Source organism: Pipra filicauda, unplaced genomic scaffold (genome assembly GCF_003945595.2).
Source record: "Pipra filicauda isolate LSUMZ 115617 unplaced genomic scaffold, ASM394559v2 scaffold60_size3304689_pilon, whole genome shotgun sequence".
Classification (NCBI taxonomy): Eukaryota; Metazoa; Chordata; class Aves; order Passeriformes; family Pipridae; genus Pipra; species Pipra filicauda.
In genome coordinates, this window is record NW_024104765.1 from 2,881,326 (window position 1) to 2,908,456 (window position 27,131).

Below are 27,131 nucleotides of genomic sequence, written 5' to 3' on the forward strand. Positions count from 1 at the left end.
TGCACTGCAGGAAATAGTGAGATAAACAAGAAGAACAACTACTGCAGGAGAGATGATGGAATTCCCACTTCACAGAACCTTACAGTCCCATGAATTAAGCAGTGTTGAAAAATATATCAATATCAGTGCACTATTCATTCCTTTAATTTCCACCATCTGGCTGTTTCTTCTGTTCACTCAAACTGTTCTCTGCTCAACATGCCAGAGCTAGTGGAGGTTGTTGCTAAACACTCAGGTTTTCTCTTTCAGTTTAGAGGGACGTGACTAGTCTGTGTTTATAGCTTTTGCAAGGAGGCAGGACGTCTAAGAGGCTAAAGGCATTCCTAGATGCACTTTATGGATCTAGCCCTTAGCAATTTTTCACTCTGGAGGTTGTATAACCACTCTGTCAGAACCAGGAGGCAATAAGAAGGTCTAAAGTCTACTTTAAAGGTCACTAATTAATAAAACATAAATGACAATAGCTTGGAGTCCTTCCTCCCCCATCCTGAAAAACACAGAAATAAATTTCAGCCACTGGGCACTTAAGAGCACACAAAGATTCCTGGACTGAGGCATGAAATTAAACAAATGATTTAAGTAAAAGTACTTTTATTAGTAGTAAAGGGAAATGTGATATCTAAGAACTCTCAGATGTGAAATTGATACAAAATGGTTTTAAAAGTTAAATCAGAAGCTGCCTGTAAAGAACTGGAAAATGATTTCACAATTTTGAGTGCTCTCAGCAATGAAAGGGTGATGAAATTTGATAAAATAGAAAGAACTGAACAAGGGGAAAATAAGTCTAACTATACATACACAGGCAGAGACTACAATTTAACTATTGCTTGAGAAGAAAAAAATAAGGAATTATATTAGACATCTCTCTGAAAACATCAAGTCAAGCACTCAGTGTCAAGTAAAAATGTGAAACAGGATATCTGGATGATTAGGAAAGAAACTGTAAACAAAATAGAAAACATATATATAAATACACTGTATCGCTATATCACTGTATAAATACATTATACGTTGAATAATTCATGCAGCCCTGGCCACTCTATTTCAGGAGAAAGAAGGGCAAGACAGAGACAGAAAGACTGATAGAAGTAAGTAAATTCACAGGATATAGGACAAATTCAAACTATTCATCATAGCGCACTCCCCTGATTTAGGAAGCATTTGAACTGTACATATTGGATATAGAGCCCTGAAGATGTCTGGAATTCAACAGCTGAAGTGTCCCTAATCTGCAGGGGACAGTGGAGGTCTTACAGTCCAACAGAACTGTACCCCTACCAAGTCAAACACCTGCCAGACACATAGGGTTATGTGGGCTTGAGTCGATGTAGCTACGCACAACCAAGTGTCTTCTTGAAAAAAGCTGACAGACAACAATAGGGAAGGACTGTGAGGAAAAGTATAGGCAAGGTTAAAAGAAAAAATATAGACAAAATAACCATGCTGCCCTCTATTCTCAGGATACATTATAATACTCTCTTTTTCTCTTTTTCAACCTTTTCCCTGTAATACCATGAGGCTACTGAGGTAGCTGGTATTAAATCCCTTCCCAAATCATGCATCCAGTTCAGTGTCTGAACTCAGAAGGCAGATCAGACTGCAGTTTTCAGAGGTTATGCCACATTTCTTAATTGATTTTTTTTTTTTTTTGGTAGCAGAGGGTGGGAAGGTGCCACACAGCTGAATCCTCTCTCAGAGCCAAAAGACAGGTATACATAACCTCCAGATCTGCTATCATACCAGAAAGAGTGGCAAAATTATGCAAAATCTGTAGTTTGGCTAAATAAAATTAGTAGAAACATTAACTGTGTTTTGATACTGCTTTATGCTGAGTCTATTATTGCAAAAAGGTGTATGCAACTGAGTTAATGGTGTTCTTTCAAATATGTAAAAATTATATATAAAAAAATTCTGTATTATGGGGAGATACTATGACACTACTTTGCAATCTCATTTTTTTAATGATATGTCGGTTGCTATAAAACTTTGAGCTACATTTGATTGAAAAATAATCTAGACAGAGTAGATTTTGGTAAGTTGACATCATGGCTATATGATTTAAATCCAGTATTATTTCAATAACAGTGGAGAGAAATTACTGAGGTGGGCCTGATTCTTGAAGCTCTACTGAGATTGTGTTGACTCTATACCTGGTATGTTCTTTACTAGCTGAGGTTTCTACACTGACAGAGAAGGTCTTGTAAACCTCTGCTAAATGCTAAAATGGTACCCTGAGATGAGTTAAATTAACTTAAACAAAGTTCAAATTGAAAAAAAAATTTAAAAAAGTGCTTGACCATTGCTGCCATTTGAGAATCCAGTGAACCACCATTTACCAAAATCTTCAAGCAAATGATGGACAACCCAACCAGTTAAGGATTTTTGGTAATATTTCAGTTATGACTTACACTTGTCTCCTCTGCACTCAGACAAATTATTTGAATCCTATCCAGAGTCATCAAGATATTCTTAAATGAGGCCATTGTCTCTACTAGGCAATACTTATATCATTCCACTGCTAAAGAGACTAAAAATGGGAGTAATATTGATAAGATGTCACAACAACCAACTTCATATCACTCTGGTGTACACTCAAGATGAATGACTCATGCAAAGCTGTGTTACCCTGAAGGAGAAGAAAAATTTATCCAGTACTGTCCTCTAAAACTTATAAGAAAAAAATATAATGCACAAGTACCTATAATACCCTAAACATCAATACTTTGCAGCCAGAAGTATCAAGTGAAAAGTGTCTATATATGCCAAGGTAATAGAGTACTCCATTAACAGCAGCAGTCTCTCAACTGTCATACCAGGACATCGGCTAAGCTATAACTATGTTCCAAAACAGTTTCACTGGAGACAGAAAGATCTGAGCCTTTCCAGTGTGCTTTCTGATAAACTTTTCCAGGCAAAATGGAAGAGGTTTGAGGACGATTTAAGTGGAGAAATAATCTGCAGCAAAAAAGTGACTTCCTGTAAGCAGATCCAGTTAAAAATTTTTCAAACAGTTGGCAAAATGCCTTTTCTCAGGGAGACATAGAGACTGGTTTTGCTCTTTGCAGACTAATAATTAGACATGTCTGATCACCAAAGCAGAGGAGAAGGAAGTGAGGAAGGGATTAGACTGGCCACATTGTAGCTTTCTTACTCCTGAAGAATTCTTATCTTGGAAATCAGAATATTTTAAAATGTCTGACAGACTGAACATGGCAATTTCCCAGTTCCCTTCTAGAAACACCAATTTTCTAGAAAAAAAAAAAAAGAAAACAGAACAACCAGTCCTCCATAATTAAAATAATTCCCAGATTTATCAGAAATTTTCATGAAAAGTTATAAAATGTACTTTTTTGCAATAAGTAAAATTCACCTTATATTTTTCTGTAATAGTGAAATGATTATTTTCAGTTTTAAAAACAAACTGCTCAAGAATTTTTCTTCCCTGTTTCCATTTCTCTGTGAATGTTATATTCTTTCTGTTCTAGAATAAAAGGACATTTTAAAATGTCCTGGACTGGCTGGAGTATTATAATTTTGCTATTTCTCAACAAGGCCTATTAGTAAGCAGAAGCAAAGACTCCCATTGATTTGTCTGCATGAGAATGACTAACAGAATGAATGCTCTCTGCCTCTTGCTATCACGAGCAGCATGAGTAGGAGCAAATCTGTATCATCCCAGCTTAAACTTCTTCCCCAGCAGGATCTGTGGAAAGGATTTATTTAGCTGCTTCTCCTTCTCCTTTGCTCTTCTATATACATATTTTGTGTATAAGAGGGGAGCTAGAAAGAAGATGGGGAAGCAGGGTTATGTTAGCATGAGGAGCTTCCAGGGCAGGCTTCCAGGGCAGCTTTGCTGGCTCTTCTCTCCCTAGCAGCATCGCCATGTCCTGCTTCACCATCCTCCTGAAATCATCATGCTCTTCAGATGTGGTCTTTCCTTCTTGTCATTAGTCATAATCCTCAGTTTGTCAGGTGTGTGTTCTGGCCTCTCCCATACACCTCTGTTTACTCTTCCTTCTGTTGCCAGTCTGTTCCTCCCTTCTTCTCCATTCCTTTCCATGCTTCTTTTCTACATTTCCATTCTCTAATCCCAACTACAGTCCTTATGCGCTTTAAAAAAATGCCTCATAGCGTTCACTGTGCCTCCAAACCAATCTCATGATCTTATGGTTATAACTCTTGTTTTGCTTCCCCTTTCTGCTTCCTTTGTTTCCTGCCATTATGTCATTTCTATTCAGGCTGTCATCTCTTCTGGAAAGGGATTTTTCTTGTTCTCTGTTTTGCAAAGCACCTGGCATGTTTTTGATTCTGTCAAACAAATAATAACAACAGACATGAAATTTGCAGTGCAGCAGAATCCTGATATCAGGAAGTAATAGAGGCAAATTACACTATAATTTTCATTGCCATGTATATATCACTACTTAACAAAAATTCTCATTGACTGGGTAGGTAAACATCAATAAACTAAAAAATTCCCAAGCAAACACCTCTAACATGAAGGAAATGTGGTTGTGTTTCATGTTGGATCTCAATGAGCCACAGGGTTATAGTTGACAATTTCAGTATTGGAAACAAAGGAAATAAATGAATGAGGTGCAGTTTTTCAGATGGGTATTACAGTATAAAATTAAGTACTGAGAGAAGACGTAGATAACTGTTTAAAACATAGAAACAGGACAAAGGTGGAATGGGTGTGCTCAATTTAACCTCTGCTTCATTAAAAAAGCATACACAAGGTAGGTACATTCTAGCATGTAAGCTAATAAAGTAGACTCTCCTTTCGCCTAACTGATACTATCAGAAGCTCTAATTATTGCTGAAGAATCTCATAAAACATTTTAACTGACTGCCTCAGTCATTATGTATTAGGCACCTGAAGACGTTTGTTACTTCTGTTGCCAAAAAAGAAAACACCAACCCACTCTCCCCCCCAAAAAAAGAAAAAACAAAAAAAAAACCCCAGAGCTTAAAAAAGAACAGGAAAGAATAAGATGTGGATTTTACCATACGTTTAGTGACAGGCTAGTCATATGAAATGTCTAAACGATATAGCTTTATCACTAATGGATGTAGGCCAGGACTGAATGGAAATTATTTTACACATGGTTAGCAATCTCTTAACTAAATTATTTGAAAATTCCTCAGAGAAAAACAATTTATTATAGACATTGAGACAAGCCAATGTAACACTAATACTTAAGAAAAACAAACCAGCAGAGCAATGTCCTCCTGCCATACCAACCAATATTCTTACAGTTGATTCCAAACTATTATCTGTCATTCCAGCACATGGATTAGATTATTTAACAGTGTGAATCAAAGGGAAGATACTCATTCAAGAGAAGAGTGTCATTAATGCATCATAGCATACCATACATCTCTGTCACCAAACTGGACAAAATGGGAGCAGATGTCTTATAATAAACTGAGAAGAGGATCTGACATAATTAATAGCCATAATATCTGAGGCTTAGCAAACAAAAAGAGCTAGAGGAAGCAATCTGATGGAGGGACAGAATGTTTTTTTCTGTCTCTAGTAAAGTGTCCTAGGAACTAATTTTACATGAAGAGAAGGTATTAACTAAGCTAAATCTCATTTCTATTAGTTTTTTTTGGACCTGCCCTTTGAAGCCCTCATAATGCATGGAATGTGTGAGAAAATAATTTAGCAAAAAGGAACTCTGAGGAGAAATCCTTTCCAAAAGGAAGAATTTTTGACTCTGATAGGATCTTTTTACTATTTTGAAGACAAGTAAGCCTCTGAATTAGTAAAAATGATTGACATGTGAATTTATTCAAAGTTAAAGGCAAATGGTAGTCACAAACAGCATTTAGGTGCATAGGTATTTAAAACCTCAGGTTACATTTACATTGGCTCTAACTCTACTGACATTTTTTTGGTCAGTACCAGGAAGAAGGTCCCCAGATCAAGAGATTCATGAGACAGTTTACAGTGCCCTGGACTGTGGCATAGCCTTACTCTGGGCTGCACCTAGTTCTCACTGGCCAAGTACTAGTTTCACCCAAGCAGAGCCCATGTACAAGCTAACTAGTATGAAATATCAACAAATGAGAGATGAGGGTCCCTGTGCAACACATGGTAAATCAATATGAGAGTTTCCCTGCATCTGTATGACCTAGCTATTCATTATCATAATGCTAAATTTCTATCTAGCCTGATGACCAGTGATGTTCCAGACCTGAACTAGTCTATCTCCCTGGAAAGAGATAGAAACCTAAAATTGTTTGGAGAAACTGAAGGCCAGTCAAAGATGAGGCAGGGATAGGATTTCATTCTTGGCTGGTATATCTGTGTGGTTGGATTTAGTACTTATTTATGCAGTGTCTGATACATGCCAAGGCATTCTCTGTAATCAGTAATGGGAGAAAACTAGCACATGCAAAAGTTACTGCCCACACTGTAACTTCCACGGAAAGGAAACCCCATGAGAGCTATCTCTCAGTATCATGGGTAAGCCATCATGCATCCCAAAAATCTGGATGTCTCAGGGATTCACAGCCCCAAACCTCCTCTGAAAGTAGATGCCTAAATTTATTCTTTCAACAGGAGACACATGTAAAAGAAAGATCAAAGAGATCACACGTATTCTAATAGTTGACAAGTGGCAGAATGATATAGGAAAGCATGATGCCTGCAGACGGAGACATTAGCTCTTCTGGGGCATGACAGGCCACTCAAAGTCTTCCAAGAAAAAACTCCATTTTACTCAGAACAACAGCCTCTTCATTCCCACAGAAGTGTCATCAACATGATTTTCAGAGGGAGAGGGAGAGGATTTCTGAAAGTGAAGGGTACTTCAGGAATGGAAGGGATTGTACAGTGAAGGAAGGAATTTCAGACATAATTTTGGATTAGGCTTAGCCTAACCAACCTTTTCCCAGGCAAGCAGCTACAGTTCAAAATGTTGGGCAATATATGAATACGAAAATATGAGTCTCTCCCTTTCTACACAGAAGTGGAAAGTCCTTAAAGGTTAGCCTTTTTGTAATACCTTTCCACAGCCCAGTGCTGTAGAGTCTAGCATTTATGCTAGACAAGGAGAGAGAGTGAGCTCAGTAACAGCTGGATGTCACCTCTGTGAGGTATCTCCATACTTTCAACAAATGGTTTCTACCAATTTACACCAAATTCATCTGCTTTCTAATGCCCACTGACCTTAGCTAACAAGGACCTCCATCACCAAAAGGTTTTAAATATAAAAATAATGGAAACAACACAATAGAATTTATGGTCTAAGCACTGCCAAATATAATTTACTATCTTCCAAAAGTATATTGCAATGGTTCAATGACAGACTTGTAAATAGGTAAGTCTGTGCAAAGATGTCTGGCTTCTGTTTCTCTGGTATCTAAAGTGAAGCTCTGTTAATTTAGACTGAAAATTCAACCTTAAGTATAATTCAACCACTTGTAAAAGCATTATGAAATATATATCCTTTTTTTTTGGATTTTAAATTTAAATAATTTGGCAGCATCTGATGTTAAAAAAAAAAAGATAAATTCAGCTTTACGCAATCCTTTTTCAAATATATGTGTAAAAATGGTATTACCTACTTTGAAGGATTATTTTATAAGGATTTTTTTCCTCTTCAATAATTAGTAAGACACTTTGCTATACAGAAAGCAGGTAATATTCCTAAGGTATATCTTCCTGCTTTTTCAGCAAATAATTCAGAAGCACATGACACAGGTAAAGCACTAATTTCCATACAGTTTGCAATAATCCGGCTAGATTAATTTTGGAAAATCCATAAGAAATAGGTTTATAATAGTATAAAAGAACGAGAAGAGACTTTCCCCCCATTTATTATAAAATCACGAAGGGCAACTATTTTCTCCCACTGCCCTGAAATAGTCCCCCAGACGTTTCCTTTTCTGCCATTCAGCTCTCCCTTAGATTGTACTGCCAATAGAAACATTCTGATATTATTTTAAACACACTCCATTAGCTTGTGTCATTGGTGTAACTGGGCAGTTCATGTAAGCCTGACATTCAGCTTTTCTGTATTCAACAACTCCTCCACTCACCCCCCCAGTAAATACACTTTCTTTGTTTGTTTTGATTTGTTTTGACCAATACTAATGACTTCTTTCTTAAGAGTGCAGATCTCTTGAAGGTCTCCCTGACTTGTAGCTGGTTGTAGACAGACATTGCATTTGTTGTTGCTGGGGTACTAAATGTTCCTTCCTCACTGTCATCTTCTATTTAACCCCCAGTGAAGCATGGGTGCTGCTAGGTAAGTGCAACTGGAGAGAAACTAAAGTAGAGCATAGCACTGAAAACAGTTTCCTACCTCATGGAGGTGGAAATATCCCTCAAAGGCAGCTCTGCACAAGGAAATAAACATGGACAACTGCAGAGGGAATTTGGTGTTGGGATACTCAAGTAACTACTGCAAGAAGGGTACTGTCTGGGAGACACCCTATTGTTAGGCAAGCACTTTCATGGGATAGAAGGTAGTTTGTGGCTCAGATTTGCAACAAACAGCACACAGTTTGATTGGGATGCTTTTGCCAGCAAGTAGAAAGCATAAAAGAGGATTCATCTCTTGCAGAAATTTAGCTAACGTAGGTATTGAGGCAATTATTTCTCTTGAAAAAAGCACTACAAAGAAATGCCTGAAAGCTACTTTTATTCTCTTCCCTGCCCCCCTTCCTTCTACTGGCAGTGGATGAACTGATGTGTAGGGAAGGTATATAATAAAGTGCTGACTTTCTCTCCACAATAGCAATCAATTGCTTGTCCACAGTATGGAGGCCCAATAATATTAAAGGAAATCCTCATTAGTAATACCTCTCAGTGCCTTGCTGGCCCAACTTCTTTCTGGAGACATACTGGACTGGATTTGAATCTAACACTGTCTTTTCTCCAGCAGTCCATGAAGGTACAAACACTAGCTACTGAGGAAAGAGACACTGCTATTTTGTATAGACTAATATAAGGGAGGACTTATGGGTTAGTTCAGTAAACAAAACAGGAGAGACCTGGTATGAAATGGAGGGTAAGAGCTCTGCAACTCTTTCTCTGCAAAACCCTAATCACCCAAGCACTTTAAAAATGCCATTTTTGAGTAGCCTTCAACAGCCATCTAGATAGTTTTACTAAGTTTATTTCAGGTAAATCAGATTTCTCATGCAAGTTACTATGTAAAACATCAGGTGGATAGAACATTTAATTTATGACTATGACTGAAAAGAACACCCTGGAGAGAACCAATCTGAGATTCCTGCACCTTCTTGCTCTTAAGCTATACATGTGTTCTTAGCATAGGCTGTTTGCTCCCTGAGAAAAGGAAACTAAAACATATTTTCCAGCAGACATCTTAAAAATGGATGTGCAGCCCTTCAGGAAGCCAGTGGAAGCTGGCATAGTAGCACAGATTGAAGGACAGTCAAGAAATTGCCTGAGTAGTATTTCTACATACATGAAATGAGAGGGATCAATGTGGATACATTCTATCAATTATTCAGTCTAGCCTCTTGCAAGACAGATTTGAATGTACTAGTAAAAATAATGAATGATTCTTCTTCCCTGTGAGATGGTATCTTTGGATCAGGAAGTTTGCTGCTTAGTTTTATTGGTCATGTTGGAAGAGACCACAGTGGGTCATCTGGTCCAACCTCCCTGCTCAAAGAGGGTCATCCCAGAGCACAGTGCATCCAGGCAGCTCTTGAATATCACCAGTGAGGGAGACTCCATGACCTCTCTGGGTAATATAATCAGATGATAATTTCTACTGTATTTGATAGAACTGATTCCTCAGAATTCCTTCTGTTTTGTTTCAGCACAAAAGAGGAAAGCTTTAGTTATGGATTTGATGCTATGTCTCCAGTCTACAAATGACTCGACATACACAGTCATGGAACTCTAATACCAGTAGCACAGGTATGGTTTAAGCACTGTGTGTGTTTTTCAAGGTTAGCCATGTTATGATTCATCAGATGACCTCCAAGTTGTAGTTTTCCATTATCAATTATTATTAGCAGCACGGCTCTACAATTGGTTATTTAGCTCAATTAAATGCAGAAGCTTTGGTGTGTGGATGAATAGATTTTCTGTTCCTGATTTAGCTCTTCTGGTACCAGGAATTATGTCTTGTTTTGTCCAAGATTCACTTGGCTGGCTACACAGGTTTCGCCTGGCTGTATTATATCTTTTTTCATAGTCTATCAAGACACCAACTATTTTTTGACTTGTGCTTCTTTTTTGGTTGCTCTAATTAGACATTAATTTCATCCAATTTGTATGGTATAAATGCTAAAATCTGCTATCACTATCCAAGACTTAAAGAGAGCTACTCTAAAATCTTCTGAGAACAAATATCATCAGAGTTCATGTTTTATTTTCAGGCTTGTATTGTAAATTTCTCCTTTCATGTCTTGATTTCAAGTCTGCTTGAATGAGCTATGTATTACCAGTTGCTTTCCCATCTGTCTCAATTTAGTCTCTTTGACAAATTCCAATCTGGCCTGAGGAAAAAATCACAGTACTGAAACCATGCCACATTAGATTATTAGGTATGTTATATTAACAGTGTCTCTTTACTTAAAAAATCTTGACACTCCTTAGCTCCCCTGCCAGCAATGTCTTGCAGACCCCTACAACTTATATTCACGCATTCTGAATGGCTTTACGCCTTTCTTTCCATTCCCTCCCATCTCCTGACTTCTCATCAGGTACAAAAGCAAGGCTTTTCCTCTTTAACTTCTCATCTTTCATAATCTTGCTGAATGTAACCTACAGGGCCTGTACAGCATAAAAATTCCACATCACTCCTTTCACTTTCAAACTACCTAACCCTTATCCACCCTGCAAGTGCTCTGAGAATTTCATGGCTGTTACACTAAATTCATCCCTTAGCATGTCCCAACAGGTTTGACTCTAAATGCACATGTTAATTATTCTAACTTAAAAACCTCACAAAACCAAATCCAGAGAGGAAAAACTCCCACAAACGTACCTTACATTCTGCCACTACTCTTTTTTTTTCAGAATATTGCAGATTTTATGCCTGTGGTTTAAACTCTCATGTTTTTAAAAATCCCTATATGGAATGTGTTACAAAAATGGTGAGCCCAGTCATCCTCTCTGTTTCACAAGATCAGGTTTTTCTTTCTTTTTAATTTTTTCTTTCCCAGCTGTTGTATTCCCTCCTCCCTCCCCCATTCCTCTCTGATCCTTTTTGCAGGAACTTTAATTGCAGAATTGCCTTTTGCCAGGTAAATAGAAGGCTACACTATGCAAACAATAAGGATCTCTGTTTAAAAGTAATTGTCAGCTGCATTTGACAACCCTTAAGGGAATATGAGAGAAAATATAGGCTGCTGCCTAGAATTTCTTGTTTTACTAGAAATTTGTTTGAGACTAAGACTTTTTAGTTAGTAGTCTTGCAAATCTCAAAGCTACCATCTGCACGTCCATTACAAGTTAGTGAGGGAAAAAAATTGCCTGTTTCCACATATCAGTTAATTAATCAGAAGTACAATTCTAACAGGTCCCGAATATGCAGAAACCCTGCTGTGATAGTTGCTCAGCAAATCATAGCACCAACTGTCTGAATACCCCTGCAGCACCTGCTGCCAGAATGACTCTTGGGCAAGAATTTGCATTGTACTTTTCTTAAACAGGGCTCGTCATTCTGTAGCTTGTGGAGTTATTCTCTTCCACAAGCATCTCAAATGTCACTTGTTTAAAACAAAATAAATAAGAGAAACCAACCAACAATCAAACCCCACCACAGACCAAATCACGAGCACATCAGATTTTAACCACATTCAGAGAGGCAATGCATTAAGAATGTATTAACTCTAACATGTCACGTGTATACTTTTTAAAAGTGAAATGACCATGTTTTGGCTGAGTTGCCCTTCACTCCTTTCACACCAGCCAGTGGACTGCTTCATGCCATTACTGGGCAACAGAATGCTGGCTGAACCTGCCCCTGTGGCAGGGTGTCTCCACATTGCCTGGCATTACAGCTGTAGTGACATGAGCACCATCTCAGTAGTAACCCAAAAGTCACAGAATTTAAATAATTCTCAAAATTGCTATATATGAATTATTTAGAAAGTTAAGGACAAATTATTATTATTTTTTATTTCAACTACTAACCAATAAATGTAAAAAAATACCAACAACAAACCAAAATTAACCCCTTCATCCCGCACATTAAAGCAATAGTTATTGTAACATTCAAAACAGTGGAAACTATTCATTGTATATTACTATCAGTGGAGAAAAGCAAATTTAATTTAAAATCGTTTTTTCAAACTCCCTCAGTGGATGCCAGGTAATTCAAGCTTAAACAAATATAAAAAACTCATTTTAAATGGAGAATAATACAGACAGAGCTCAATTATTGAGATATTAAGGGCAACATTCAATTTGAGATACATTTAAGCATCTTTGCCTCCTGGAGATTTTTACATGACAAGGCTTTAGGTAAACATGGTTTTGCAAACAGCAGCTATCATATCTCATCACATAACCTCTGGACTAAAGCAGTATGTCAGCAAATACTTCTGATTATTTAAAATATTAAATAACTGTAATTTACTAGGCAGGTCTTCCTCAGAACAATCACAAAAATTTTCAAGAATTGATATCCATATACAAAAAGCATTTAGAGGACCTGTTACAAATCTCTGAATAAAAAAAAAAAAAAAAAATCACGTCTCTCTGTGACAAAGCTCAGTTTAAATACATTCTCGGATATACCAGTGGAGGAGCTGCCTTTCTATGACACTCAGCTTGCGAGGGAAATTGCAGCAGCCAAGGACATATAGTATAGGAATCACTTTACCTAACTTTAACTATATAGATATTAGACACCTAATTTAAGCTAATCATCTGGATTCCCTCTACAGGTAATGGAGATAAGCATTCCCAGAGGGAGATTCATCCTGCTTTTTTTAGGCATCTCTCTTCTAGATGCTTGTAGGTGGATAAAGACAAGAAGGATCAGCCTCACTGACAGCCTGATAATCTGTCGTTAGCGATGCACAATTTCCAAATTCAATGAAATGAAGCCAGAACTGAGATAATTTATTTTTTTTCATCATTTATCCTTTAATTATCCCTCTGACCCAATTTTTTCTTCCGTTTCTCCCATGAACATCAACTTCCTCTGGTACTTTATTTTTCTTATCCTGGACTGTGTTTTCCTGGAACCTGGGGAACTGCAACCAATGTGAATATGTTGCTGCTCTACCAGCTTCAAATCCATTTATATGCATGTGCTTTAAATTGTTGTAATGTTCCAAACATACAGAAAAATTATCTGATTGATTGCGATTGATCGCGATTGTGCTTTCTGGGTCTGCTCTACCACTTTCAAATGTGTAAAAATCTGTGGTAACATTAAGGCAGTCAAGGTATATAGATGAATGCTAAAATACATTTACTATTCAAAGAAGATGGCTTAAATCAAACAAGGAAAATTAAGGAAGAAACACCATTAGGGCTCTCACTTCTACATATGTGAGCCCAAGTCGCCACACATGCTTTGAGGTCTCTGTGCTTCAGAATATTGAACAAGTTCTAAAGGTGAAGCCTGTCCTCAATTCTTTTGCATTTAGGGTTTGTAGGTTCTCAGCAATACCAGCATTGCTGCACCGCACCTTTAATCACCAAGCCCTTAGAAACAGCAGCCGAGATTCATAAGGAAGTAGGTGTCCGAACTTAAGACTCCTAAATTCTTAGCTGCGTGCCTCGAGCAGCAGCAAAACCAACAAGCACCCTGCGTAGTTGCCCACAGATGCTCACCCCAGTAGTGAGGCACTTATCATTTGTTAAAACACAAAATGGATGTTTATTAGTTGTGTTCCAATGGCTACTTGAAGTGCCTTGGCCGAGTGCTTGTGTGCACTAATTTCAATATTGGGCATGCAGTCTACTCTGCATCTTACTTCTACAGCATTTCTAGAAAATTAATTTTAATAGTTAAAAAACCATCTTGAGCTGCATACATGAAAATAACTCCATTTCTACTGAATGACAGTCTAATATGAAATAAGAATAGTCACCTTTTTTTCTTACTCTGCCCAAATCCAGGCAATAAATTAGGCTTCTCAGCATGACTGTAAAGTGCTGTGAATTGTATAAACAATCATATATGGACACTGAAAAATAACCCTTATGCACATTGCATTATAGTTCCAAAAATATATTTACAGTCTATTACAAAGATTACAAATGGAAGTGTCTATGTAACGGGATTACGTTTGTTAAAAGCTTTTTACAGATTTTCTTCAACAAAGGCGGGGGGGGACAAAAAATTAGTATAACCAAACTGAATTTTCTAATCAATCAAATAAATAAAACAACAAATATAACACTGTACAGTGATCTAAAAAGGGGGAGAAAAAAGGAGGGGGAAAATGATGCGTTTAAGTTTTTGATAACTATCTTTGGTCCTAAATGTGGGAAAACACATTATGTATCACTGAATATACATGTTTGTTTGTGATGCTCTGCAAGTAAAATAGAAAAATATAGTGCATTTTCAATGTAGTCAGAGCTCACTACACATAAATGTGTGTACAAAACAAGACAGTATAAATAAAATTTACAAGTTTTACAAAGGAACATTTACAAGGTTTTTCTTTTCTTTTTATTTTTTTTGTGTGGATGCCCACATTATCAAACCAGACCAATTTATGACTGATCCCTGGGATCTTTCTCTATCAAAATCAATAGAAGCAGCCCAATTCTCTTTGGAAGTACAGCATTTCATTGCTGGGGTAGTTCACAATTTTCAGATTTTTTTTTTTTAAAGCATTTCTCTCTGGTTCATATACATTTTCACAATACTCATAAATTCATAAATATTCATTATTGCTTATGGTAATTAAATATTTTAATCAAACAAAATTAATATATAAGTAAATGGTGTAAAAACATATTCCATTGAGCAACTACCCTTGCATCTCTGTTCCTGATGAATGACTTGTGTCACACGCATGTTCGTTCAGAGCAGCAAAAGCTTGTTAAAAAATTGAAAATTTTGAACTGCCCCTTGTCTCATGCTCTAAAGTTCTCATATGCCCTTATTCTGACAGGTGGACTGCATATGGTTTAAACTCATAGAAAATATACACCAGCTATTTCTCTCGGATTTGCTAATGCAGAGTACTGAAAAAAAATGTGATGCACTCAGATTAAATGGTTTAGGTAACACTGGAGAACTGCACCTGTGTTCTGAGACACTCCTACAATCACTTGTCCATTCAATGAAGTGTCTCAGCAGGTTTACAGTTGTAGATCTACATCTTAGAATATATCTCAGTTTAACTCTAGCCCATTAAAATCATCTTGCAAACAATTTGCTAAAAGTGCCTAGAACTACTTAGGGGTCATTATTGCTTTTCTTTTTCTTTACTTTTTTTTTTCTCTTTTATTTTCTTTTAAAAGATAGTATATGTGTAACCTTAAAAAATTCTTTAAAAAATATCAGAGCTCTTGGCAACTTGCATTTTCCTGACTCCCTGCCAATTAGCTAGCCATGTCAATACGGTGCTGATTTAACAAAAGTAAATGGCACAAAAGGATACCAAAGTTTGGATAGATATACATTGCTTGGTCATGCTTCTTGAATCTCTAGGAACTCAAATAATCCTTCAGAGGTACCCAGTGTAGTAATGTGTCATAGAATTAGCACTAAAAAGGTCCAAAGATATAAACATCATACTAAAAGAAAGTCTTTATGAAGAATAAACACAAATGATTAAAAAAAGATTCAGAAATCACAGATTTAAGGAAAATATTTTGTTGAATTCAACAATAATATCATGATTTTATCTGACAAATATATTCTTTTTTAAATTTTTATGTACATTTAAAAAGTCTATTAGATAAAAAGGAGGTTAGAGAGCTCAAGGTGTTTGTATGTTTATTCAGGTAGTACTTTGTTTATTGTCACTGCTGTTTTCCTTGCCACCACTGGTGGATCCTAATTCCCTTTTCATAAATTCTGGTGGCACTTAGGAGTTCAAGTCTGTAGGTGCTTCTTGTAGCTCTTCTATTCACTGCAGGAAGGACCCAGGAAATCAAGTGTCTTCTAGCAGCACTTCATATATACTGAAGGCCAGTGCTGTTCTCTCAGTCTGTCACCTCCCTCATAAGGGAGAAATGTCTATCACACTTGGATGCCAGTGCCGTGTAAATGTAGCATTTGTGCTCTCATAGTCTGAATGCTGCTCATGATTTTCTTTTGATGACCAACCAACGTGATCCCTAAACTCATCACATCCCTGGGGAAGATAAATGCGTACATTGTTAATTTTTCAACTTAGACTGCTATTGTATGGTATTCAACTGTGAGTCAAACCTATGTAGTGGTCTGGGCTACAGGTGTCTGACACTGTAGCTATGCTGGAACCTCAGCTCAGTACTGTGTAGTTCAGATAGGCACTGGTCAACCTCTCAGCCAGGAATGCAATTACATAGCAAGTGTCACGTAATTACACTGCCTGTCTCCACTTCTGAGAAGGAGGCCAGTATGTTTTGCATTATGATAATCTTTCATTGTGGCTTTTAAGGACACCTGAAGACAAAGGCACTTCTGTTGTAAAATATTTTGGGTGGCTTTCAGGACAATGTATAAACACAAGATTTTGGAGATCATATTCTGTTTCCTAAAGAGATGCCTAGAGAAAGCCTTTGCATATTGACCCATACCCATCATGCAAATAAAAAAGGAGTAGCTGGTTAAACTCCACCGCTACTAGTGCTAGAAGCTTGTGGGCTCTGATGACAGTTCACAAGCTATAGGCTGAGACCCCTAGTGACACCACGCAGATAAGAATAGGGTTGAAAACTTGAGAATTATTGGTTATAAACTTGTTTAGAAAACCACTGCTCTCTGTAAAAGGAATTACATAAGTTTGGCAACCACAAAGTCAGTTGCCAAGAAAGTTGTTTGCAAGGTGCCAAGAAGACCTGTTTAAGATGGCAGTACTGATACAGGCCATGCTTGCCTTCAGAAAATTGTTTTGCTTCTACAGACTTGATGCAAATTCCTTTCTTGCAGGACACAGACAGCCCCCAGCCAATCAGAAGAAAATTCCACATCTTCCTAGTACACATCTGGAAAATGGTACCAATTAGGTAGTAGAGGCAAAGGGGTTATTTTCCTACACATATATATACTTTGAAATGGGCCACATTCTCCCTCAAATTCTAGTCCCTCGGTGTTACTTCAATTGTTTTGAAAAGCACAGAAACATGTGATGCCACACAGAGGAGGCAGGGTATTTGCTCTTTCATGAGATGCTCTAGTATAACATCGTCAGCTGCTAAAACGGCTGGTTTGACCCCAAGTACCCATGTTTGTACTCAGGGTAAAGTTTTGGAGTTGGACATTGTTTATTATTTTACCTAGAAATTCCCTAAATGCAAGTTAAACATGCCCAGTACTAACTTACTCAATAGTCATCCTGGCAACTGATTCAAGAGAGTTGTAGCCTGCTGCTGTGAAATTATCCTTATATCTTTCCATCTTAATAGCTTGTAACCATTCGCCTACGGAGCAGAAAGTGGTAAAATCGGGAGTGTTCTGGTCCAGAAGAGGGCTAATTGGTCTACGGAGAAGGAAAAAGGAAAGTAAGTTGCTTCCAAAGAGAGTAAAACATCAGGGAGTATTTAGCAAGGTGAGAGTCAAATAAGTTTGGGGTATTAAAAATGTCAAAAGTAGAAAGTAATAGGTCTTTATACACAGTTTAGATTACTCTTTGAATAGCTCTTGACTACTCTGTAGCTCATAATATGTACTTCCTCAGCTTATTCATGTCAAAGATGAAAGGTCAGAATGAGCAAAATCAGCCTAATGGACTACTGTTATTAACAGAAAATCAACCTTATTACCTAGCATGACAGCTACAACTAAGTTGCTGAGTAAAATAAAGATGTTATTCTTTTATGCATCTGAGAAAATATAGCGGTAGCTATTCTCATTATTCAACTGCATGGGACAAAACAAAGACAAGGAAAGAGCAGAGACACAAAGTAAGTTGTTTAAGGTCACACAGCAAATCAGTCAGTAGAAGAATCAGGAACAGAACACAGGCCAGTTGATTCCCTAATGCAGTGATCTAACTAGCAGATCAAAAGATTATAATGATTAAATAATTCACCTGAGATTTATGAAGAAGCCATTAAAAACTGCACCATGAAATACAATGAGATGTGATCACTGAAAGGAGTTAAAGCCAGAAAATGAAAGATAAAAATCTAGAGTGTAGCATGTCAAAGTACATTGGCCAAGCATGAGTATTGTTAATTACTTTTTCTACTGTAGCAGTTCCTAGGGCAAGGGATGCATCACATAAAACTACAATAGACAATGATCCTTGCCATCCAGACTTTACAATTTTAAGAAACAAGGAAAACAAAGACTGCTAGTGGTAAGTGTGGAAAGAGTGATGAGTAGACAGTAGTTTACAGAGAAATGTGTTAGTTCCACAATATTTACTTTATTTTGGTTGGGGTTTTTTGTTTTCTTTTTTTAAGAAAGTCCTTTTTGGCTTTGTTCAGCATGGTAAAAAAGAAGGGTAAATGAAGGAAGGGAAGAAAAAGGAACAGAAATAAGGAGGAACTGAGAGACAGATGAAATAAGTGTGAACTGGAACTCGCCACCAAGCAGAACATTCAGAACCTAGCCACATGCACCATCATAAGAACACACACTAAAGCTTTTCTTACCTGCTACAGGTTCCCAGTGGGGTTTTCAAGCTGTTTGGATTTCTAATCATTTTGTCCAGAATACCAACTATCTGCTCAAACTTTGGCCTTTCGCCACGTTCCTTCTGCCAACAATCTAGCATCAGCTGGTGCAGTCCTGCTGGGCAATCCATGGGTGCTGGCAAACGATAGCCTTCTTCGATTGCTTTTATAACCTGGTAGCCAACATAGTTAATTATTTTTCATCAAGAGTCATTTAAAGAATACATACTGCTACCCAGTTCAAAAAATATACAAAAAAAAAAATAAAAAAATAAAAAATCAATAAACTAAAATTTGCCATCAGTGTTGCAAAAATACGAGTCTGTTGTTTTGACACTAGCCTTCAGGTTTTCAAGTAATTTCCCCAACTTCATCTTTGGGCTTATTAAGCATATTGTTCTATATGTGCAGAACATAGCTAAATTAACTAGACAAGCGGATAGCAGGGAACAATTAAATTCACTGAGGGAGTAGCAGATAGAGTGATAAATGGAGTTATTTCAGAAAGCATTATTACTCGCCCCAAGGCTTTTATGAAAGAGTGTGAGGTAGAAGCAACTGACTTTTAAATGGATAGAGATCTGTGCATGCACATATAAAATACAAAAAGCCTGAAGGTATTATAAAAGCATCCAAGAATAATGTTTAGCAGATAGAAATTGGTAGGGACAAAAGTTATATTCTATGTCTAGCCATGTTATATTAATGATAAAGAAGCAGAAGTGTGCTGTGTGAGAGAGAAAGACCTGAGTGAATGGTATTTTAATATATCACAGAAAGTTAGATTTAATAAGAGATGCTGCTAGATGATGATATGATCGAATATATGTCTAAACCAAGAATTACATCCACCCGTTGACTTCCTTAGTCAAGTCCATTTGGATTTAAGTAAAAAATAAAAATGGATAAAGTAAAATCACAGCAAACTGCTGTAAACCTTGAGGGCAGAATAAGAAAGCACATCAGGAAGCAAGGCAGATAAGAAAAGCTAGTGAAAAAGGGCTAAAATACTGTTCATGGGGGATTTCAAGTATACTGACATTGACTGACACAGCAGCATTAGAATTGCTAAGGAAGGGTGCTTGTTCCTGAAGGGTAGTGTATAGGATTGTCTTCTCCCTCCGTCTGTATAGAAAGCAAGATCAGAAGCTGTTCTGGATTTAGTTCTAGGAAGTAGATCTGGTATGATAAACAAAGTTACTGAATATCCAGGTTTTAGTAAAAGTAATAACCTCAGACAGAAAATACTCCATAGGTTGTGCAGTAGACTGCAAAGTAGACAGAATGGCAGACAATACAAAATGACCTTCAAAAAGCTGACTGAAATTCAGTCAGGTTTTGTATCAAAACCTTTTGCATAAAAGAAGTTTCGTGAAAAGAGAAGTCATAACCCAGTGGTAGGGTACTGACTGCAGGTTTGTGTCACAGAATGTCCTTCTGACCTCAGGGAAGTTGCCTCATCTTCCTAGGACACAGATTTTTCTCTGAACATTTAGAATGACAGTACTGTCCTACAGCTCAAAAATGATTGAGAAATATTCAATTCCTTGAAAATATCCACACCTTGAAGAATGAGTGCGGTGACCTTTTAGAACCAGTGAAGTTGTCTGTCAGAGAGGGTTTTCTGCAGAAGAACAGGGAAACGGAAAGAACAGAACTATATAGGAAAGAAAACATTAAAAGTAAAATTTAAGTTTCTTTAGAGCTATATGAAGATGAAAAACAAAAGAATAGCTCCTTATGCTTCGAAGTAGCAGTGGAATAAAAGCGAAAAATAAGCTACAGTGTGTACAGTATGACTGACGTGCTGTGAAAAGTAATGCAGGAATTTCTGATATTCTAAAAGGCAAAAGGCATTAAAAGCTTCAAACACACTATGTATGATTTACCACCAACAAACTAGTTGCCTAAGAGGTCAGAAGACAGAAATCACCAATGAGGAATGGAAAAGGTAGGGAACGGCAACAGCAACACAAGCACCAAAATAAATAAGACCCTTGTAACTGGTAAACCATCTACATAAAACTATATCCAAAAATTTAAGGGAGAGTGAAGACATGGACGAAAGAATCACAAACAGGAGTTTTCCCCAATCACTACAATCTGCAGAGAAATCTGAAGTGGGAATCAAGATGATGTCATTTTTGAAAGGCCTTGGCAATATTGCAGAATCTGCTTCTCTGATGGGTATTCTGAGCAAGAAGGATGAAAGTGGGAAATATAAAATTATGAGTCATCTAGAGATGGATGGAATTTCTGCCAATATTCAAAACACTGAAAAAAATATTCTAAAATATTGATAAGTAAAGTAGGACAAGAGTCCACTCTGCTAAAAAGGAGCCAGAGGGGTCCAAAAATCAGTACTCAAAGATAATGAAATAGATGCAGGATTTTACTTTTTTTTTTTTTTTTTAATAAGCAAATCTACAAAGAGAACACAGCTGGAGTTCTTACTAATAGAATTGATTTATATTATTTACATTTCCCACAATTCGTTTTTGAAATTCTGCTTTTGCTGCAAAAAGAGTAAAAGGGAATACTGATAAGACTCAAGTATGCTTTTATCATAATCCGGCTATCTGAGGATGTAAAGCAGAAGAGAAGAGGACCAGATCTGTTCACTTTATATACTGGATGCCAACAAAGAAGTACTAAATATGGGTAACTGGACAATGTAATGTTAGAACTCTGTTTATGGGTATATAATAATAATACAAATTATAATAATGGTAATAAATCCAAGAGTACAGCAAAGAAAAAATATGTAAGCCTAAATTCTTTTTCTTTTCTGAAGAACTAATCTGCACTGGAGCCAATAAGTGAATGAAAGCGAGAAAACCATAAATCTAATAGGGAAATAAGGGTTTGAGGCCTACCAGCAAGGATTAAGCTGAGGTGAGCCCACTGCTCAGAGAAGTTGGGACAACTTTGTCTATTATCTGTGGTCAACCTGCTGTGTCTTTATGGGGAGCTTGTAGGATGAGTGTTCTTTTGATGCACCCTAGCTCTAGGTCATTGCTAAAAGAAGAACTTGTTCTTGAAGAGATCACAATGCAAATTTGTGTTCTTCATCAATCTAAAGTAATGACTTAAAGGAAGAAGGGTAGAATTAAAGAAATGCTATCTAAAGGTCTAAAGTCAGGGAGATGTATTTTTTTAGGAGATCTGGTCTGTTCTATGACTCAATATATACAAACTGAGTCCATATGCAAAATTAGAAGAACATATTTATCATTTTTTATTCCAGTAAATATTACCACTGTTAACTTTCAAGGAGAATAAATAATAAATTATAAGGTGATTCTAAACTTTTGCATCATAGATTTATCTATGAGATTGGCAGGATGTGTATTTGCTTTGGGAGGACATGCTTGAAGATCACAGCTTACAGGAATATTTGAAAGTATTTTACCAAGCAACTGACGCATCTTTTAACTGTGTGCTATTGAAGATTATCATGAAAGATGCTAAAAATGGATAAAACTGTAAGAAGTCGCAATTAGCTGTTTTTTGAAAAGGGCTCAGTCATGTGCTTTACATGCAGTTTTCAACAGAAGGAATACTTTTCAAAATCCAATAACAAGCATGGAAATACAAGAATTTCTCCCCTGCTTAAAAGTTTTTCCTTATTGTTGCCTGAAAGATAGGTAAGGTTTGCCTTTGAGGCATCTTATATTCCTGTCAGACTTCTTTTATGTTTGAATCTAGTACAGAAGGAAGGTGTCAAAAGAAATGAAACTCTACGGGGTGTCTAGGGAATGTAAATATTTCTCTTTCTCTGCCCCAAGGACTTGTTTGCCCATATTTTGACAGTCCATGAAATCTTTGACACTGAGACCTGTCAAATATTAACAACTTTGCACTGTGTCAAAGTGACTCATCATTTACACTTTTATCTTTTTTTTTAACTTTGATGTTGATAATTCAATAAAAAATTAAAATAACAATTAAAAGAACACTCAAGCCCCCACCTGAAGAACTTTAATTGATACTCTTTCTGATGACTTTTGCACTTGTATGGCTTTTTCCTGTGTAATTTCTATATTAATAGATACTCCTGTCAGAAATCAAGATTAACATCCACCTGTTCTATTACTGCTGACCTGTTGCTCTGGATCATATTTTATGCAAACAAGGGTACTGTTAAATCAGCATAATTAACTTGAAAAAGCCAAAGTAGGTCATTAACTGCCACTCAGACTTTTAACAACTTTTTTCGACTGATTAATCATTGCTCTAAGGTCAGAAACCTCAGAATTACTTTTTATTGGAAAAAAATTTGATTCTTTCCATGCTTAAGCATAATAAAGTGAAGAGCACATATTACTATTTTTGATGTTCCAGTTTTAATTGATACTCAGAACAGAAACCTACAATATCCATGTGGCAGAGGAAAGATTTTGATCTAGGTAAAAAGTGAAAGCTCTGTAACTTTTTCATTTTATGAGAACCATATAGTTCTCACAAGATTTTATAAATCTTAATTCTAAACCAACATTTTATGCATTTATAGTGAAATATATATGTATGTGTTTGCAATATGTAATTTCGGTTTTACTAACACACACACACATACACACGCACAGTCACGAACAGATAAACCTACATCTTGATTTGACATGTCCCAGTAAGGCCGTTCTCCATAAGACATTACTTCCCACATAACTATTCCATAACTCCACACATCACTGGCTGATGTAAATTTGCGGTACTGAATGGCCTCTGGAGCCGTCCATCTCACTGGAATTTTTCCACCCTATGAAAAAAAACAACAACAACAAAAAAAAAGGAAGAAGAAGGTTCTCTTTTTTTTCCCCACAAAAGTTTCATATCATCTTCCCTAGAATGTGTTTATAATTATTTCCACCAACATCAAAAGCAGCACTTATATAATCTACTACAGTGGACCAATTGCAGAATTTGCAAAGCTATCTAAGGAAGTTTAGCCTCTTAAAACACTTGGAACATAGAAACTTAGATACTTGTCTAAGCTAATGTGGATGTATTTCTTTCGAAGAGCTTATCCCTTCATCGAAGCTAAAGGGGTGCTCAGATGTCTGATTTACCAGTCATTTAACTCCTGACCGGTTGAAGGTAGGTGAAGTGAATCTCAACCTGTGCATATAAATCCCATTGACTCTGAAATATCAGTCTGACATTTTTAAATCAGGATTCCACTTAGAGCCCAATGGCAGGCGTGACAGCTGTGAACACTGGTGTGGTTTCTTGGATCCCTGTGCCTGCTGGAGCAGATTCCAGGGGCCCCTCCTTCCCTCAGCATGAGAAAATAGGTACAGTGAGGCCCCATGGGTGGGAAAGTGGAGCTAGTTCAACAAAAGAATAAAGAGCATAGTGTGCCTGATGTCTATGTATTTACGAAAAGTGTCCCACCCAAAAGGAAGGGAAAATATGGGAGCTGAGCTTTGTCACAGTCTAGCCTCGAGCTAGTCAACCTTTTGGTAAGATAAATCTAGTCTGAAAAATAGTAATAGCCTACAAGGATTTTAATTGACTCATAGTAAATCAGATGATCAAAATTTTTGTGGGTAAAACTTCCTTATTTGTTCAAACAGAAAATCACGGGGAAGGGAATAATGAAAATACCGTATAAAATTTTTAGAACTTTACCAAATACAAATGTATGTTCTGACAAAAATTATTTCCTAATTACAGTCATATTTCTGCAGAGACTCGTCCTTTTGACTGGTTAACATTTCACAAGCAATTAATGTATTTCTCTTATCTATACTCTCTACAAGATACGCTGCTTCTTAATAACCATATCTCAAAACTCTGAAAACTCATCAATTTTTCTTACAGTTGTAGTGTAGACAGCCTCTGGATCATCTTCTATAACTCTGGATAGGCCAAAGTCTGATACTTTACAAACAAGGTTGCTGTTGACAAGAATATTGCGTGCTGCAAGATCCCTGTGTACATATCCCATATCGGCCAAATATCTCATTCCAGCAGCAATTCCTCTCAACATTCCCACTAGTTGAATGACTGTAAATTGCCCATCATGTTTCTGGAGGGAAGAAAGGAGCAGCAATTCTTGTTAGTATAGCTAAGAAGAGAAATAAGAATTAGTTTTACAACTTCGGCTTTCTACTTCTTTACTCTTTCTGTGGCAATTCATCCTAGGGCAAAGAAACCCACTTCAAACACAAGTTTTACTTTCTTCAGACATAAATCCAGTTAAGAAATGTGTGAGTAGTTAATCTACTAATAGTTGCGAAACTTGCTCATCACTATACATTTCTGTCTAATTCATGGTAAATTGCTTCTAAAAGATTAACTGATGAAGATTATGTGAAGCTCTTATAGTTTACTTCTATGCTCTTCATCTCTCAGTATCATTATTTGTATCAAGAAAATAAGAACTATCTCCTTTTTGGAACCTTAGCTACTGATAATTTTTATTGATAGTCTGGAGTTTATCAAACAATATTTCTGTTCTTTATAGAGTGTTTATACATCATCTCACACAGTCTTGCATATCTGGTAAGGAGTCAGAACTGGCAAGTTCAGAACACGCTTAAAAAATGATAAATTGTTGGGAACTTGCATTTCTTCTTCCTTTGTTTGTCTCTTAAACAGAACCACAGTTCATTTAGGGATTCTTTTATTTTGATTTCCGCCATGCTGACACAATAAAATTCTGCACCCAAAAGGCAGAAGATTGGGCTTCATGTATCAGTGGTTTTAATTTCAACTGGCAGCAATAATAAAACCCACTGTGTTTATGGCACATTAAATCACATAAATTCCTAGAATGTCTCCATATGATCTTATCTGATCCTCTCATTTTTGATCTGTTTTAACACAGAGAACTGCTAGCATTTGTCAAGCTCCATTTCACCCTGAAAAGCATTTTAATTGTATTAATATTATGAGTGTAAACATGTATATATCACATATACAAACCACATTTTTTAGAAGTGTCACTATGTAATATATGTCACTCTAGATATGTTTATATAAGTTGTCATTTTGGTACTCACCCTAAGAAATGCATCTAAGGCCCCATTCTCCATGTATTCTATTACAATCATGACTGGTTTCCCTGAAAGAAAAGAGAAACTGTAAAACAAATGGAGTGCCTTTTTTGATAAAACACAAGTTATTCCTTTGAAGGATTGAATCACTGAGACAATGAACATTTCTGAGCCCTCCAGCTCTGTTACTGAGCTCTAATTTCTTAAATATCTCAATGGAATGTGGTAATGATTCACAAAATCGAACCATACAAATCAAAAAGTCAGTGTGCCCTCCTACCTTCTTCTGTGTGAACAGGACTCTGGAATAATGACACTTCAGATAATTTGAAAGGACATAAGAAACCTTATCTCTCTGCATGGTCTTTGAGGCTAAATGAAACTAGAAAAATAATATGTTTCAAAGTACTTCATCTTTTAATCATGCGTACATCTAAATTTTTTTCCTCAGGTTGTAGCATAAAGTAAGTATTGTTTTAGTTAGTTACGCATCAGGAGAAAATCCATTAGGAGTGTGCAGTCTGTTTATAATTTGAATCTTTGACCATGAATAAGCTAGAGTAATTTCTGCCATGGTGTTGTTATTTGACTGACAGATCGAGCTGCTGCTTACCTCTGGTAACGACCCCTTCTAAGTGAACAACGTTGGGATGGTCAAACTGTCCCATGATGCTTGCTTCACACAGGAAATCTCTCCTTTGCTTTTCAGTGTAGCCAACTTTCAGAGTTTTTATGGCTACTGCAACATCTCTCTTGCCAGGAAGCTTTAGACGCCCACTGCACACTTCACCAAACTCTCCTAAAATGAAGTAGATCAGTGCTGAATTGCTCCGACTATCAATATTTTCCTTAGGCCTTGATTCAACTAGCCACCTAAGTGTGTGTTTAAATCTTGCATGTGAATGCTTATATTTGAAATGATTACCTTGAATTGCTGACCCTTATGGAACAAACACCTTATGTTAAACCAATCAACAGAACCCTTATGTGAATATTTTAAAAGACTTGTTAGCAATTTGTTGCATTTTTTTCAAAACCAGGAAATAAAAATGAAGTGGCTTTCATAAGAAAACACCATTATAGAAATAGTAATACCATTTCTAAGTGAAAATGTCATTCTGCTCTACATAGTTTCCTTGCTATCTTTAGATCCAGTGGCTTTTTTTCTTTCAAAAGTCAGCTCTTGCAGATCTGCTTTTAATCTAGCATCATTATGGTGTTAAATGAAGCACTACATTATTACCTTCAAGCAAGATAATTTACTTTACAGATTAAGAAATGAAAGGTGTGACATAACAATTTTGTTACATTAAACAAACACAAGCAAATGCTGCAAGTTCGTAAAAGGTTCTAAACTAACAGACAACTGGAACTTGAAGAAGCATGTG

At 36.7% G+C, this 27,131-nt stretch overlaps 1 protein-coding gene across 6 annotated transcripts in view; it reads right to left on the bottom strand.

Moving 5' to 3' along the window:
• Positions 1-562: 562 nt before the first annotated feature.
• The window catches only part of EPHA7 (EPH receptor A7), a 166,350-nt gene continuing 139,781 nt past the window's right edge, over positions 563-27,131 (bottom strand). For 3 of the 6 annotated variants that reach the window (XM_027743574.2, XM_027743572.2, XM_027743573.2), the window contains exons 11-17: positions 26,357-26,542; positions 25,750-25,811; positions 24,564-24,773; positions 23,352-23,501; positions 18,725-18,918; positions 17,449-17,604; positions 563-4,308 (exon numbers count right to left, since the gene is read on the bottom strand). In XM_027743574.2, coding sequence (XP_027599375.1) covers positions 4,113-4,308; positions 17,449-17,604; positions 18,725-18,918; positions 23,352-23,501; positions 24,564-24,773; positions 25,750-25,811; positions 26,357-26,542 — 1,154 coding nt within the window. In that variant the 3' untranslated portion in view covers positions 563-4,112. Of the gene's footprint in view, positions 4,309-12,100; positions 16,276-17,448; positions 17,605-18,724; positions 18,919-23,351; positions 23,502-24,563; positions 24,774-25,749; positions 25,812-26,356; positions 26,543-27,131 lie in introns of those variants that run through there. The other 3 variants (XM_027743575.2, XM_027743576.2, XM_027743577.2) reach the window with 2 other exon arrangements.